General features: G+C 45.2%; 1 protein-coding gene across 1 annotated transcript in view; it reads right to left on the bottom strand.

Moving 5' to 3' along the window:
- ARSJ (arylsulfatase family member J) overlaps positions 1-7,452 on the bottom strand; it is a 54,791-nt gene extending 47,339 nt beyond the window's left edge. The window contains exon 1 of the mRNA XM_074991964.1: positions 6,439-7,452. Within this exon, the coding sequence (XP_074848065.1) occupies positions 6,439-6,815 (377 nt within the window). The 5' untranslated portion in view covers positions 6,816-7,452. The remainder of the gene's footprint in view (positions 1-6,438) is intronic.
- Positions 7,453-15,147: the final 7,695 nt, after the last annotated feature.

The raw sequence follows: 15,147 nt of genomic DNA, 5'->3' as shown, positions 1-15,147 counted from the left end.
GGCTCCTGCCACCTGTCCTGCTGCACTTCCCACCAGGGCTCAGCAGCCCCCTGTGGCTCAGGCCCCGGGCGTGCTGCTGTTCAGGGAGGTGGCTTGCATGTGGCAGAGGGATGCTCTTCCCTCCCCTCTCTCTGCCAACCTAGCAGCCCTGGAACCTCCGCAGCCCCGGCTCAGGGAAGGATGGGGAGCAGTGGATGCAGCAGCTTTGTCTCCCAACCCATGTCCCAGCACCAGTCCCTTCTTAAGAAGGGGAAGAGACATCAATGGCCCAGCGTGGGAGGGGAATCCCTTTGCCGCCTGCAAGCAGCACAGCCTCCTGGAAGAGGAAACCTAGGCGCTGGGATAGCACGTGGTGGCAGTGCTAGTTATCTGAGACTACCAGTCGATAGACTACCAGTTAAAAGAGAGTTCACTGTACACTGTTAAACCTTTTAGCACAAACTTACTCCAATATGGGCAGATGCCCCAACATTACTAACTTACTACTGGGAATGGCGGTGCCAATAAGCACCACAGGCCACGTGGAAAGGTAAGGGTAAGGCTCCATGCCTGCAAGTGGTGGGGCTGAGAGCATAATAGGTGCAGCCAAGTTCTGCCCATACCGGGGTGCAGCCCTCCTCCCCACCTACTCCCTGACAGCTGCAAGCAGCCAGAGCTGCACTCCTGTGGCTTTTCAAAGGGGCCTGGTGCTCCAACCATTACTGCTGCCGAAGCAGCAGTGCTGGCGGCGGCTGGAGCTCTGGGCTCCTGGGAAATGCGGGGCCTGGGGGTAGTTGCCCCCTTTGCCTTCTCACCTCTGGCAGCAGCCCTGAGTGGGAAATAAAGTATTAAAATAACAGAATTAGGAAAAAACCCAACAAAAGTCAAAATAAAAGCCTGAGATCATTCTTATGAAACGCAAGAAATACTAGACATGCAAATTTTCCTCTTCTGAGCTGCAGGATGTATGGTTGACCACTAGCTACTTTTATCAGATGAAAAGCATGCTACTAATGTTTGAGTTCAGTTTCCCAAATGATCTTAGATCTTTTGGATGATACAATACAGGTATTTATCACTCTGCATCTAGATAAACATCCTCCTATGCAAGCCATTTTTCCCACAGAAAACCCAACTGAGTTACCTGAGTGTTGTTTCACTTCAAAGAGTCTTTTTTAGAAAAGATGCATTCAAACACCAGAGCTTTGATCACGAGAGCCGACCACTGTTTATTCCTTCATTGGTTTGCTATTAACGTCAGAAGTACTCATTGAACAAGTATGAAGTAGACATGGGCTAGGGATGCTGAGAATTGAATTAATAAACTTTGAAGTGCATAGGCAAGTCTTTATAGATCTCATAATTATTATCCACTATGCACTTCGTAGGCTGACTCCTTGGTCACACAAGATCTTTCCTTTTTTTCCCCCCAAAATGAATTTGCCAGGTTTGAGAAACAGTCAGATAAAATAACACATTCAAAAAATTCCTTACAAGTGTTATTAGCAACACATTTCTTGGCAGTTAGAAGATTCCTGAAGTATAATTTACTTTTGACCATGCATGCTCCTTCATTCAACTCTTTACTTTCATACATTTGGGACAATAAACATTTGACCTAAAACTAGGTACAGATTTTGCATCCCATACCATGCTGCCACTTTTGGGTTTCAAGATTTGGGCCTGAAGCTACCAGAAAGTGTTCTTATAAATAAAATTAAAAACTGGTGCCTGAAAAATATGACTGCATATCACATTCTGCTCATCACCCCTTCCCTAGCCCTACTAACTTTGAATATTGTGCCTTTCCTCATTGCTTTGCTAGAGTTGTCAACTTGGTGTTGTTTAGAAATCAGACACTCTAGAGGAGTGCTGGAACTTCTGCTGCTCCACCTTTCACCCCTCCCCATGAAGCACCACCCCTGCACCCCATCTCTTCCCCTCAAAGCCCTTTCACTATCCCTGCCTCTCAACTTGCCTTTTTTTTTTGCAGCTGTGCCCCCATACACTCTTCTCTTCTCCTCCCCACATTCACTGCTTTTCCCCTCTGATTCCCTACCACAGACCACCACTTGAATCAGGGGGACTTGCTATTGGCAGTGGAACTGGGAGCTGCAGCTGCCTGAGGAAGATAGAAGGCAGCCCCAGCTGAGTAGGGGCGCTCGCGCTCTCTCTCTCTCTCTGTCTCTGTGTGGGGGGGTGGGGCAGAATGACTTGATGCCCCCCCGCCTCTTCAGCTCACATCCCAACCCTCTACTCTGAGCCCCTCCTCACATATATCAACCCTGACTTCTGCAATCAGTTCTCTGAGGCAGCCAGTCTGTTTTTCTGAAGTCTAGGGTATATATTTTGCCACTCTCCTTTCTTTCCTCAGGATCTTGAAATCTACCACCTTGTGATCACTGCAGTCCAGACTGCCACCCACCTCTACTTTCCCACTGATTCCTCCCTGATTGTGAGCATCAGGTCAAACTGTGTGTGGTGCAGGAATTTGGTCAGGAACTTGAGGTATGGGGGCTTAAGTCAGGGGCTGTGAGCCTCAAGTTCCCAACCTAATTCTTGTACCACACACATTACTCTAGCCATTACTGAAAATATTGAGCAATACCAGACCCAGGATTCATCCCTGCATGACTCCACTGGACACTTTCTCCAGTTGTTAATGAACCATAATTACTCTTTAATTAAGGCCTTGTGTGTGCACCTTATAGTAATTACATCTACATCACACATCCACAATTTGCTTATGACAATGCCATATGGATCTGCATCAAATGTCTTACTAAAAAATCAGTAAACATCACATCTACTTCTTCCCCCCTATTCATTAGGCAAATCATCCTGTCATAAGGAGGAAATTACTTTGATTTGACAGGATTTATTCTTGACAAAACCCATGCTGCCTATTATTTATAATTGTGTTACGCTCTATATGTTTACAAACCAATTATGTAATCATTTGGTCCATTGAATTTTCAGTGTCACAGCTATGTTGACTAGCCCATTATCCCCCAAGTGCTTTTTGTTCCCTTTTTAAAAGATTAGCTACTATATTTTCCTTTCTCCAGTCCTCTAGGACCTCCTCTGGCCATGAATTCTCAAAGATAATTGCTAATGGACCTGAAATATTTCAACTAGTTCCTTAAGTGTCCTAGAATGAATTTAGTCAGGCCCTGCCAACTTTGGATTTTGACTTGCGTATTCTTCCATAGTACTTGCATGGACAAAGTAAAAATGCAAGCACCATATCACCTAACACCAGAAAACTAATGTTAGCTATACAGGACCTAACGTTGTCTATCTTCTGTGTTCAGTCTTATACCAATGATGAAACCATCACCCCAACTTAGTTGTTGCAAAGTTATAACCACTTAACAATGCCTCAAACATAAACGAGCTACTGTCCAACTCAACAGTACCTCAAACAGCAAAGCAAGAGTAGTTAGGGAGCTTTAGAAATTCCAAACTGACAGACAATATTTTCTAAATTAGCAATGGAAACTGTGTAAGGAATCAGATTATTCCCAGCCAGGGCTGAAGTGTAGAGTTGTACAGGTCAGAGAAAACTTCATGATTCTAAGATTCTCCCTGTTCCCTGCCTCCTGCTAGTCATTTGTTGCAATCCTGGTTCTGCAGGAGCAACTGCAGATTTTTGTAGACCTGCTTCCTGGAAGCTGACTGCCTTATGCCCCTCCTCTGGGCCCAGTGCAACTACTGTGGGAGCAGATCACCTGGCATTAAAACCATTGGCTCAGGGTTTCAACCTCACTTTGAGTTATTAGCTTCAAGGGATATTATGCACAGAATTCAAAGGGAAAGTAGACGCCTAAGAGAACTTCAAAGGACTTAATTATGACAGCAGTTTTTACTGGTGGATTTTTTTTTCACTCATATATTGCAGTCATGGTCCTTATTTATTCTTATTTTACCTCTAAGCAGACAGCATCATAAGATATCACCTGCGGCACTCATTTTTAAACAGAAGAGAGATCACAATATTCTTCTGGTTCTACGCTGCTAGTATCTTGCCCAGACCTAGCCTCTCTTAACCACTTTGGTCCCCTATGTCACATTTGTGTAAAGCCATCTTTTTCTCCTCCCTTTCTTGCTCTGAAAGTAAAATGGAAAGAAAAAAAAGTGTGGCATTAGTCCAGCAGACTGTAAGTAAATAAATGGTTCCAAAAATAAAACAGGCAGATTCTCAGGATCCCACTCTCCTTGAAACTTGATTTAAAAAGTAGGATTCCCTAAAATGTGCCCATTTTTATTTTCTCTTTTATAAATTAATATAGTAAAATTAGCATATTAGATATTTCAAATTAAGGTTAAAATAAACTAAATTTCCTCTCTCTCTCCTTAGATTTTTTTTTTCCTTTGGTCTTGATGGCATGCCAATTTCTCCTTCTCAAACTTCCACAAAATTTCAGAAAAAGCTTGCGCAGTGCCCTGATTTCTTTGGAACCCAACAATGCCATTCTTTAAATGACCAGATGAGTCACTGTTGTATAGCATAAGTTCTCCCCTTATAGCAGCGATTTCCCAACTGTGATCTGCAGAAGACTTTTGCTGGTGGTCTATAGAACTGGCTGGTCACATGGTGCTGGATCTGCTCCTTCCTTCCAGCTGCTACAGTAACAGCAAAGGCCTATTAAAGATCAACCCAGTATTACTTTTCTTGACAAGCTACCACCTTATGCCAGGATGTTACATGTCATTAGCTGTGTCTACACGTGCACGCTACTTCGAAGTAGTGGCACTAACTTCGAAATAGCACCCGTCGCGGCTACACGCGTCGGGCGCTATTTCGAAGTTAACTTCGACGTTAGGCAGCGAGACGTCGAAGTCGCTAACCTCATGAGGGGATCGGAATAGCGCCCTACTTCGACGTTCAACGTCGAAGTAGGGACCGTGTAGACGATTCGCGTCCCACAACGTCGAAATTGTGGGGTCCTCCATGGCAGCCATCAGCTGGGGGGTTGAGAGACGCTGTCTCTCCAGCCCGTGCGGGGCTCTATGGTCACCGTGTGCAGCAGCCCTTAGCCCAGGGCTTCTGGCTGCTGCTGCTGCAGCAGGGGATTCATGCTGCATGCACAGGGTCTGCAACTCGTTGTCGGCTCTGTGTATCTTGTGCTGTTTAGTGCAAGTGTGTCTGGGAGGGGCCCTTTAAGGGAGCGGCTGGCTGTTGAGTCTGCCCTGTGACCCTGTCTGCAGCTGTGCCTGGCACCCTTATTTCGATGTGTGCTACTGTGGCATGTAGACGTTCCCTCGCTGCGCCTGTTTCGATGTGGTGCTGTGCAACGTCGATGTTGAACATCGACGTTGCCAGCCCTGGAGGATGCGTAGACGTTATTCATCGAAATAGCCTATTTCGATATCGCCACATCGAAATAGGCTACTTCGATGTAGGCTTCACGTGTAGACGTAGCCATTGTGAGCTAGAGTGGGGGGCAGATATCTGTAAGACACATGGTCTATTTAGGATATGGTGATATGGTTCACAGTTTGAGAACTCTTGAGGGTGAGTTTCATTGCAGGACTCCTCCCTGCTCCAGTAAGTTTGGGGAATACAAAATTGGGAACAGAAATTAAATCAAGTTTTTCCACATGACCATGAAAGACATTAGGCCACTTGCATGTATCCAATCCGGGATTCAATGGGCGTTTCGTTGCTTATTTCCAGTTGCACCATCTGGATCACTACCACATTAATCAATATAACTAATTACCTAACAGATTGTTTACAATTACCACATAGTGCAAGTCGGACAGCTTTAACCCCACTTTAGCGAGTGGCAGCTTTTCTGGTGGCATCATAGATTAAGTTTTCAACTGTTTGCAAAGTGCAGTTACATTGTAAGGAGAGAGATGCTGCCACAACACCTTGTTGTGTGTAGCTCTGCTTCCACAGAACCCTCCCCTAACCCCACAGAAAGATGTTCACTCAAGGGGAGTTCCACTGTGAGAAAAGCAACAACTTGCAGGCTAGAATGTATGGAAACAACTTGGAACATTCATTCTACTTCACCAAGGAGGAATTTGACTTTAAGTCACCGTCTGTACTCAGTCTGCCCTGAGGAAGTTACACAACTGACCTAAATGATCACTGAATATATAAAGGCACCATGGATTAAGTTACAGCGAGCATTTACGGGGATATAAAGGAAAATCCATTCCTGCAACATTAAGTGGGGAATTCAGCTGAGGGCTTACTGGCTGAGAAGATTACAGAGTACAGGTCTTTATTCCATTATAAAAGGAAGCTGGAAAAGTCTATTTTGTCCAAGGGAAAAAACGGATCAAACTTCCAAGCGAACCACCAGGCTTTCCCCGCCGTTCCCCCATACCAGACAAGCCCAGCTGGCAGCCAGGGAGCACATGGCTAGAGAGCTGGCGCTGGTTGGAAGCCAGAGCAGGTTACGGCGGCCAGTTTCAGGAGCTGAGAAGTGAGAGCGAACTTACTTGCCGGTGATGAACTGGCTCCTGGAAGGCGTGCACATGGGCTGGACGTAGTAATTCTCCAGCTTAACCCCCTCCTCGGCCAGCCGGTCCAGCGTGGGCGTCCTGATCTCCGAGCCGTGGTACCCCACATCTCGGAAGCCCTGGTCGTCAGCTAGGATGAACACGATGTGGGGCTGAGAGGAGGGGGCGCTGGCCTCCGGCCTCTCTCCAAGCTCGGCCCCTGCGCCCTGGCTCTCCCCCAGGCCCGCCCCGGGGGAGTCCCAGGACAGGTAGCCGTAGGTGAGGAGGCTGAGCACGGAGAAGCCGACCAGCACCCCCCCGGCCAGCATGGTCCCCCGGCCGAGCCAGCGATGCAGCACGCACCCAGCGGGGGCCATTCACTCCGGCCAAGGCTGGGGCGAGAGGGGCGCCGGGCGCGGGCAGCCTCAGGGGCTTTCCGCCGCGGGCGAGGCACAGGGAGCCCGGCGCATCCCGCCTTCAGCAGCCTCTGCCTGCGGGGTGGGGGAAGGGCGCTGACCCCCCCGCTCCTCCTCCAGCCCCCAAAGCACGAGGGGGGCCGCAGCCGAGCCGGGCTCAGAGCATCCCTCGCCGCCGGCCCGCGCGCCGCAGCCAGGGCAGCCGCCGGGAGCCCATGCCGGGGAGCTGCCCCAGGCTCTGCCTCTCCGCTGGGAGGCGGCCGCGCCTGGAGAAGGAGCCCCCGGGCGTCCCCCGCCCCGCTTCTCACGCCGGGCGCGCGGCAGACCCCTGCGAGCCCGCTCGCCTCCCGCCTGCGCTGGCGCGGCCGGCGGCTGCCTCCTCCCTCCCCGCTCGGCGGGAGCCTCCCCCTGGCCGCCAGCTGATCCCAGCCAGCGCACGCCCCGGCCGCCGCCTGTGCAGGGAGCTGCCGCCGCCCGCCCCGCTGAGCCTGGCTCTGATACCCCCAGCAGGGGCGGCCGGGCCGAGCGGGGGCCGCTCCCTCCAGAAGCTGCGGGGGGCGGGGAGAGGGGAGCCGCTCCCAACCCAGCCCCTTTCCGGCTCGGGCTCCTCGCCCCTTCCCTCCCTTAGTCCCATCTCCGCCATCCACGCCGCCGCCTCCTCCCCTGCCCCGGCCGCCCGATCCGGTTCCTCTGCCCCCAGCCTGGCCCCGCTCCGCTCCCTTCCCGGCGCCCAGGGCTCCTGAACTGGAGACTTTCACTTTTCTTTTCTTCCTCCTGCCCTGGCTGCTCTGCCCAGTTGCCTCTGGGCGCCCGGCCCGCAAGCTCCCGCTCGGCTCCAGGGGGCGCTAGTCTGGGGAAAAACAACCGATCCAGGACTTGAAACTGACCTGCCCCTCCCCCGGCGGAGCCCAGCTGCGGGACAGCCAGGCTAACTGGCCCCAGGTTGTGCTCCCTGCGGCTGTGCTGCTGGGGGCGCTTCTCAGGCGTCGCCGGTGCCCGTGCTCAAGCAGTGCATTCCTAGCGGCAAGCTCAGCAAGGCACCGTTGGGTTCAAGTTTTCCTTTCCACTCTCAAAACAATCTTTAGGCCAATGCCCTGGCTGGTTCAGTCCCAACAGCGGGCTTTTTCTTTCAACCCCCCTTCCTCGCAGCGTTGCTCAGTCCTTTTCCTGTTTGCAAAAATATTTGCCCTGGTTCTGAAATTAACACCAAAACTGGAAAATATGAACGTGCAGAATAGAATGTGTCAGACACAGGCCAGGCCTGGTTGTTAGCCTCTCCCTAATTCTGGTGCAACTCAGAGTACTGGCACCCTTAGAAAAACGTGTGTGTGTGTGTAAAGCAGGCTTTCAACTTCTTGTTAAACCTCATGTCCCTCTCTGGTTTACTAGGGGTTATAACCTTTAAAAATACTGAAATATGATGAAACTTACATTAAGGCATGAAAATGTTAAACCACCCCATTTGTATCAGTTTAAGCTGCTTAACATGAAGCACCATGAACAATTTCTACACATACTGGATCATTGAGAAATCATTAACTCTTAACCCTCCTGTAGAAGTGTGGTAAATCTTGACTTCTCTGTGCCAGAGTGGTTATCATTATGTTCTGCTCTTAGAAACTCGAAGAATCCTCATGCAGGAGTGAATTACTTAGTATTACAGCTGAAAGAATATTTTTAGTCCAGCAAGAATGTTTGGCTACATATTTTTATAAAAATGAGGCTTTTCCAAAGTTAGTAATAACCAGAACTATTTTGTGAAGCTTTCCAGCTGTTTCACAATGCATGATTTGGATCATCCACACAGTATATTCTTAGGTCTTTAGACTACACCTGGGAAGTGGGGTGGGAAAGATACTTCATTGTTTGGAACAGTTTTCCTATTGTATAACTCAGCATTCACTTAACACTACAGGAAAAATAAGCTCATATTTATTATTATAAATAAAACTACATTGTTAACAGCATAGGAATCAGCATGCAAGTTAATGTCAATGGTCCACCTTTACTGATATCTGTCTCCTCCAGAGGCCAGCACTAGATGCAAGAAACCTGTAACAGACACTTAGAGGCATCGTGAAAAGTTTCTAGCTAATCAACATTAGTCAGGGTTTGTATAGGTCCTGAAGCATGCAGGTTCCTATATTTTAATGCTATTTATTTAACAGCCTGGAGAGACATAAATATGTACATAGCAGCACTTAGTGTCATACTGCATACCAGGCACTGAAGTAACACTGCATACTTTATTTAAATGTTGATCCAAATTAATGTAAATATAAGCTTTCATAAAATGTAAAAGTAATACAAATGTTTCCACTGAAAAATTTCCAGTGAAAACCGTTGTTTTAAACAAAGTAAATATTCTACTTCAACGTTTGAAGCACAAGCACTGTAGCAGTGAGGACCTGAAAATTCAGTGAACCTGGATTCAGCGATTTTAGATCTCCAACTCACAGTCTTGACTACACTGAAATGTTTTGCCAGTTAACAGTGATAATTAAATCAGTATAGCAATATTGGTTTAATTCTGTGTGTTGACACTTTCATTAAAATGACATTTTGTTTTTGAATAAGTTTAACTTAAACCCTGTGGCACAAGTAGAATTAATTTCTTATAGGTAGTCTGCACTAGCTCTGTGTGTGCGCGCATGCCTGCATGCAAGCTTCCCACGTGGCTCATCCCTGACCTGCCCAGAACCCTGTACTCCCCGCTTCCCCCACACTCCTAGTATCCATCCCATGTTATGGGGGCAGCAGAGGGTAGGAAGGTGGTTCTCCTTCTGCTCCACTGGAGACTTCTAAGCCCCAACACTCTCCTGAACTGCAGTCACAAAAATTGCGGAATGTGGGACCACAGAGCAGCCCATGCTAGCATCTCCTCTGGTGCAACTGTAAGGCTCCCAGCCCTCCCACACAGCCGCATCTCCCGAGTCCTGTCTTGGATCCATAGGACAGCCCTGCTGGAGGATGGCCCTGAGGGCAATATAGCTATGCCCAGCAACCCCATGTTTTGCTCCTTTCACTGCAGCAGTTTAAAGGAGTGAAACATGGGCCTCCAGGCAGGCCTATATCAGCAGCTATACTGCCCTCAGTTCTGGCCTCCTGTGGGGCTGCTGTACAGACCCCAGGCAGGACTCAGGAAATACAGCAGCATGGAAAAATGGGATAGGGCTGCAGACAGCACACCTGGGCTGGAGGCGCTGCTGGTGGTCCCACATTCTGCTCATCCTTTGTCTTTCCAATAAGAAGCGCTGGCTATAAGTATCTTATTAGCACACCAACTGCTCTCCTTGCACCACTGCATAAGCCCCTTTTGAAGAACTATACGCTTAACTGAAAAATGAGAGTGCTTTACTAGAATGAGAGTGGCCACAAGATGACTTTCATAGTATAACTGTGTACATTCACCCTACATTATACTGGAACAGCTTAGATATACCAAAAAAACCCAACAGCAACAACAGCAGAACCTAACCAATATTGTAAAATGGAAATTGAATGTAAAGTACATTTTTACTTTTAATATTTGCTTCTACGGGGAAATAAATTTGTTTTCTCTTTAGTTAGTACATGCTGTAATAGTGTACCTTGCCTGTACAGATATGTAGAGGACCTTATAGATTAACCAGGCCTAACAACACAATAAATACTGCATGCAATTTTGCTAGTAATTTAAGATGATGCAAATTTTGGCCTTGTTATAATAATTTAAACAAAACATATTTTAAAACTATCAGTTATTTTCTGTCCCTGATTTATCCCAGATGTTTCAGGAACATTCAAAATGTTCAGATAAACAGGGAGTGGGCTTCCTAGGATCATTGCTGAGTAAGTGATTAATGCTAGCGAACAGAACTATAGGTTCAGAGAAGAGGGAGCTTGGGGTGAAAAGGTTTAAATAAAATATTTTTACTTTGCAGAGACAATAGAAGTTATCTTTGGATAATGAACATAGGAACAGCTGTACTATCAGACAAGAACAGAACACACTTTCCTATTTTCCTGTCCTTGACTGAGTATCTCCTTTACTCATATAAAACTGTGTTAGTCATCCCTCAATAACAATTGAAAACATTCCATGGTCGTCACCGCCAAAGGTCTAAAAAGCTGTCTATTATTCTATGTGTGCACAATAAAAGCTTGGTGGTTTTTTTTTACTAAATAGACTTGCATTGGGATTACACTGCATGGACCATGGAATAAGTGTGTTCGGCTGTCTTTCATTTGTATTTCACTTTTGAAATCTTTTGGATGATGGGTGTTTGTAAAGAGTGATTTATACAATCAAACAATTAGAAATACATGAAGTATTTTCACTCTTTGAAAAAATATTTAAGATTCACATAAAACTGAATTTGAATGTGCTTTAACTGTCCTTTCATATGTAAAGTACTTGTAACAGCATATAGTTACTACTTTATAGGAAGCCAGTTTGGTGCAGCCTCTTTTTACCAAGTTTTGGCACAGAAAGGCCATAAAGCTAATTCAACTGGCACTGAGGGGATCATTTTAGGATTTCATCTGGTGGTAAAGGCTGTTAAACTAGACAAAATTTAGGCACTCATATCACTGTACTTAAGCACCTTCCTGTCTTTAATGTATTTCCCTCACACCACCACGAGGAGGTGGGGAAATGCTATTATTTCCATTTCACAGATAAAGAACAAAACAGAATCATGCCCAAGATAACACAGGAAGTCTAGATCATGGCAGGGAACTGAACCCAGGTGTTCAAAATCTTAGGTAACTAACTAATTTAACAACTGGTTCACCTTTCATTTGACAACCACTTTGTAACCTGTCTACTTTGAAGTAGGGGATGGAGGTATTAGAGAAAGTGAGACAAGATGGAGATGTTCCTAATTTCCTGATGACCTGTGTGCATCCATTTTTAAATAAGAACAGCTCTCACTCTTCTTTAACACAGTTCTGGGGAAGGTTCATGCACACACCACCAGGATCGGGTTTTAAATAGCCATTTCATAGAACTACCATGGCACCCCCAGACTAGTATGCTAATATTTAACTGTTTAGCCACACAGTATGAATTTTATTGCAAAATGTATCTACAATCAGCCATACTTTTGTTTTAAAAAAGACTAAAATGTTAATATAGTTATTTTTAAGTGCAGTTTTGGAATTTCATAACTGACATGACTGCATGCATATTTGGGGTCCCCAGGATTCAGTCACCTTGTTATATGCTTGCTTCCAGCAAAGAGTCTGCCTTGCGGTAGCTTTTTGGGTATGGCCTATATTCCTGTCGCAGGTTGACAACAGATGCACCCAAAGCCTGCTTGAGTCATTCGCCTCTGATGTGCAGCCCAAGACAGTGGATACTCATAGAAATTCTAGATCCTCTACTCAAAGTTGCACTGTACCACAATTTGGCAGGTTTACTGTAAACCAGGATTCCTAGTTAACAGGAAACATGACTGAGGTTGAAACATGTGATAATGCAAACCAATAGCATAAAAACATTAACCTGGGTCTACATTTGTCAATAATGTTTCCCAGCAGACTCTCCCCTCCTCCACTCCAAATTCAGACTGTTGCAGAGCTACTTGATTTCTCAAAAATCAGGGTTCAAGCCATTCTTCAAAGCAACCTTCTCAAGCAGGGTTTTTGCTGTGATTGGATCCAGAGTCTCTCTCTCTTTGTTTCTTTTAGTTTTTCTTCACAGCCAAGGCAAAGGTCTATCTGTTGTAATGTTCCCTTTTTAAAAAAAACCAGATAATTGTTTTTAATTGGATGGCGCATCTGAGGCTTTTCAAGGCAAAATTTTGAGAGGGAACCAGGCTGTTTGGCTGCGCCTTACATTACCTCAGGGGCTGACTAAGGAGCAGACCCCACACCCTTTTGCTTGGGTTGGTCATGTTCAAGGCTGCAAACAAACTCTGAAGGATAATAGTTCTAAAAACTGCAGGACAGCTGAAAAAATCACGAGATTAGATCAAAGCATGTTTACACCACTCATGTTTCTGTTTAGAGAAAACAAAGGATTAGCATAATATGGTCAGTTTCTAACTTTAGGCATAGCTCTGAGGAGGAGGTGACGCGTAAACTGTGCCATCCCAGAAAGGCCTTGTGACTCAGATACACACCTCTGAGTCACAATTTCTTGCCTGTTTCCTTCTTGCTCCCAGGGGACAGTTATTAACTGCTGGCCTATACTAGACTCCAATAACAGGTAATTTGGGATGAAAAATATTTATCTAAATATTTCCTACTCTTATGAAAGGCACAAGTTACTCCAGAGAACGTTCCCCAGAGAAGATGAAAACAGACCTTCAGATCTTCCTGTTCTGCATTACAACAGTGATTAAGCAGGCCAGCAAGTATGGAGATAAGTCAAAGCTCTACCTGTTTCCCACCTACTCAATTACGTCCAGCCCTGCTTATTTATATGTAGATGTGTCTACAGCCTGAGACCTCCATGTAGGAATGTACTGAAGAGATTCTTATTCCCTCTTACTTTCTCGTACGAGTGCATAATCTGAGTGAAGTTAATTTATAGTGAAAAAGGATAATGGAAGCAAGGGTAAGAATGAGAAATCAAACTGTGGAAGCAGAGAACATTGAAATAATTGTGAGGAGCTACTAGTTAGAAATTCAAATGACAAAATTATAAGGGTTTTGCAGAATAACGTGGTCTCTTCTTACCTTGGTCAATGCCATCTTTGAACTAAATGAAAATAAATAGATTATAAATCAGAATGAACCATTCTGTAAACATCATGACGACTCCCCTTATGGATAAAGGCCTCAGAAGATGTGTGTGTAGTGTTATGAATTTATCAGGACTGAGGTAAAAGCAAAGGGCATAACCCATTTCACTGGGTTAATCAGAGGCCAACAAATGATTATTTTGTTTGTTTAAAGAGTATCAACACTGTATTATTATATATAGTTTAATAAGTGCAGTTGTAGTGGGGAAAAGACAACAGTGACACACAAAAACACAGTAATTTTTATGTTTCCAAGAACTAGGGATACCATATTAAAAAAAAAAGAGGACACTCCTGAAAGGGAGCTTATCAATATCCACCAAGTCATGTTATATTAATGTGTTACAGTATGTATACTATTTGCACTATAATTTGACTGAGACTCCCTCTTTAAAACCTCGCCTGAACCCCCGCCCCGCCAACTTATGCATCTGATCAAGTGGGTCTTTATTCACAAAACCTTATGCTCCAAAATGTCATGTCAGTCTGTAAGGTGCCATAGAACTTCTTGCTATTTTTGAAGATACAGACTAACTCGGCTACCCCGCTGATAGTATGTATGTAGTACATTAATACAACGTGAGTTGATAGATACTTATACAGATACTCTTCCTGTCAGGGGTGTCCTCATTTTTGAAAGTTCAAATATGGTAACCCTACAAGAACAAGAAATTTAATTGTACCCTTCCTGCTAACAGCGATTCTATTGCTAATGTAATTCCTGCACTGCACATCAGTCTGTTTGATGCCGCTTTATACTAAAAAACATTGGACTGCAGTATGAGGCAACACTTTGTGTCCCAATGGATGCTGTGCTTTTGCCAGGTGCTCATTGCAGGAAACAACATACTCTAAGCATGAATAAAAATCTGGAAATTTATGGGAATGACCTCATTCCCTGTGCTCTCATTGGTGGAACTTGGTAATTATTTCACAGATGTGATATCCATGAATTACTTGATTCCACTGGTGAGTTGCTGTGGTTTGTGACATAACTGGTTCAAAATTTAATGCAGATTTCCCTCAATTCCCTGCAGGTTTCATGGGAAAAAATGCTGATTCTGATCTCATCTGCATAAATCTGGAGTTATTCAACTGTTGCCAATAAAGTTACTCTGGACTGAAACCTGGGAAACTGAGATCAGGATTTAAATCCTATGTAATCCTATCATGGCAGCCCCTGCCGAGGTCCAAGCTTTCAAAGCTGATGAAGTCTGAAGCATGAGCGTTTTGCCTTCATGTAGGCACCTACTTGTATTATACCACATTTTCTTTTCATATAGCACCTTTGCTCCAAAAGAAAACAGATACATTGTATAGTACAGCACCATTGAAATGCAGATATTTCTGAAATATTGCACTCTACATATTAATTGGGGAAGGGGATATTTTGATGATGGACTCTAATACAAAAAGTGGCATGTGATCTCTAGTGACCATGTTGAACAGACAGGATATCTTTTTCCCTTCTGTCCACCTCAACTTACTGGATTTGTGTTATAGCTGAGAACAATAGTTATATTCGCTTGCACTTGAGGGGGGCACAATTTATAAAGGGGCTG

This window comes from Carettochelys insculpta, chromosome 4 (assembly GCF_033958435.1).
Source record: "Carettochelys insculpta isolate YL-2023 chromosome 4, ASM3395843v1, whole genome shotgun sequence".
NCBI lineage: Eukaryota > Metazoa > Chordata > Testudines > Carettochelyidae > Carettochelys > Carettochelys insculpta.
This window is presented reverse-complemented; position numbering and strand designations above follow the sequence as displayed.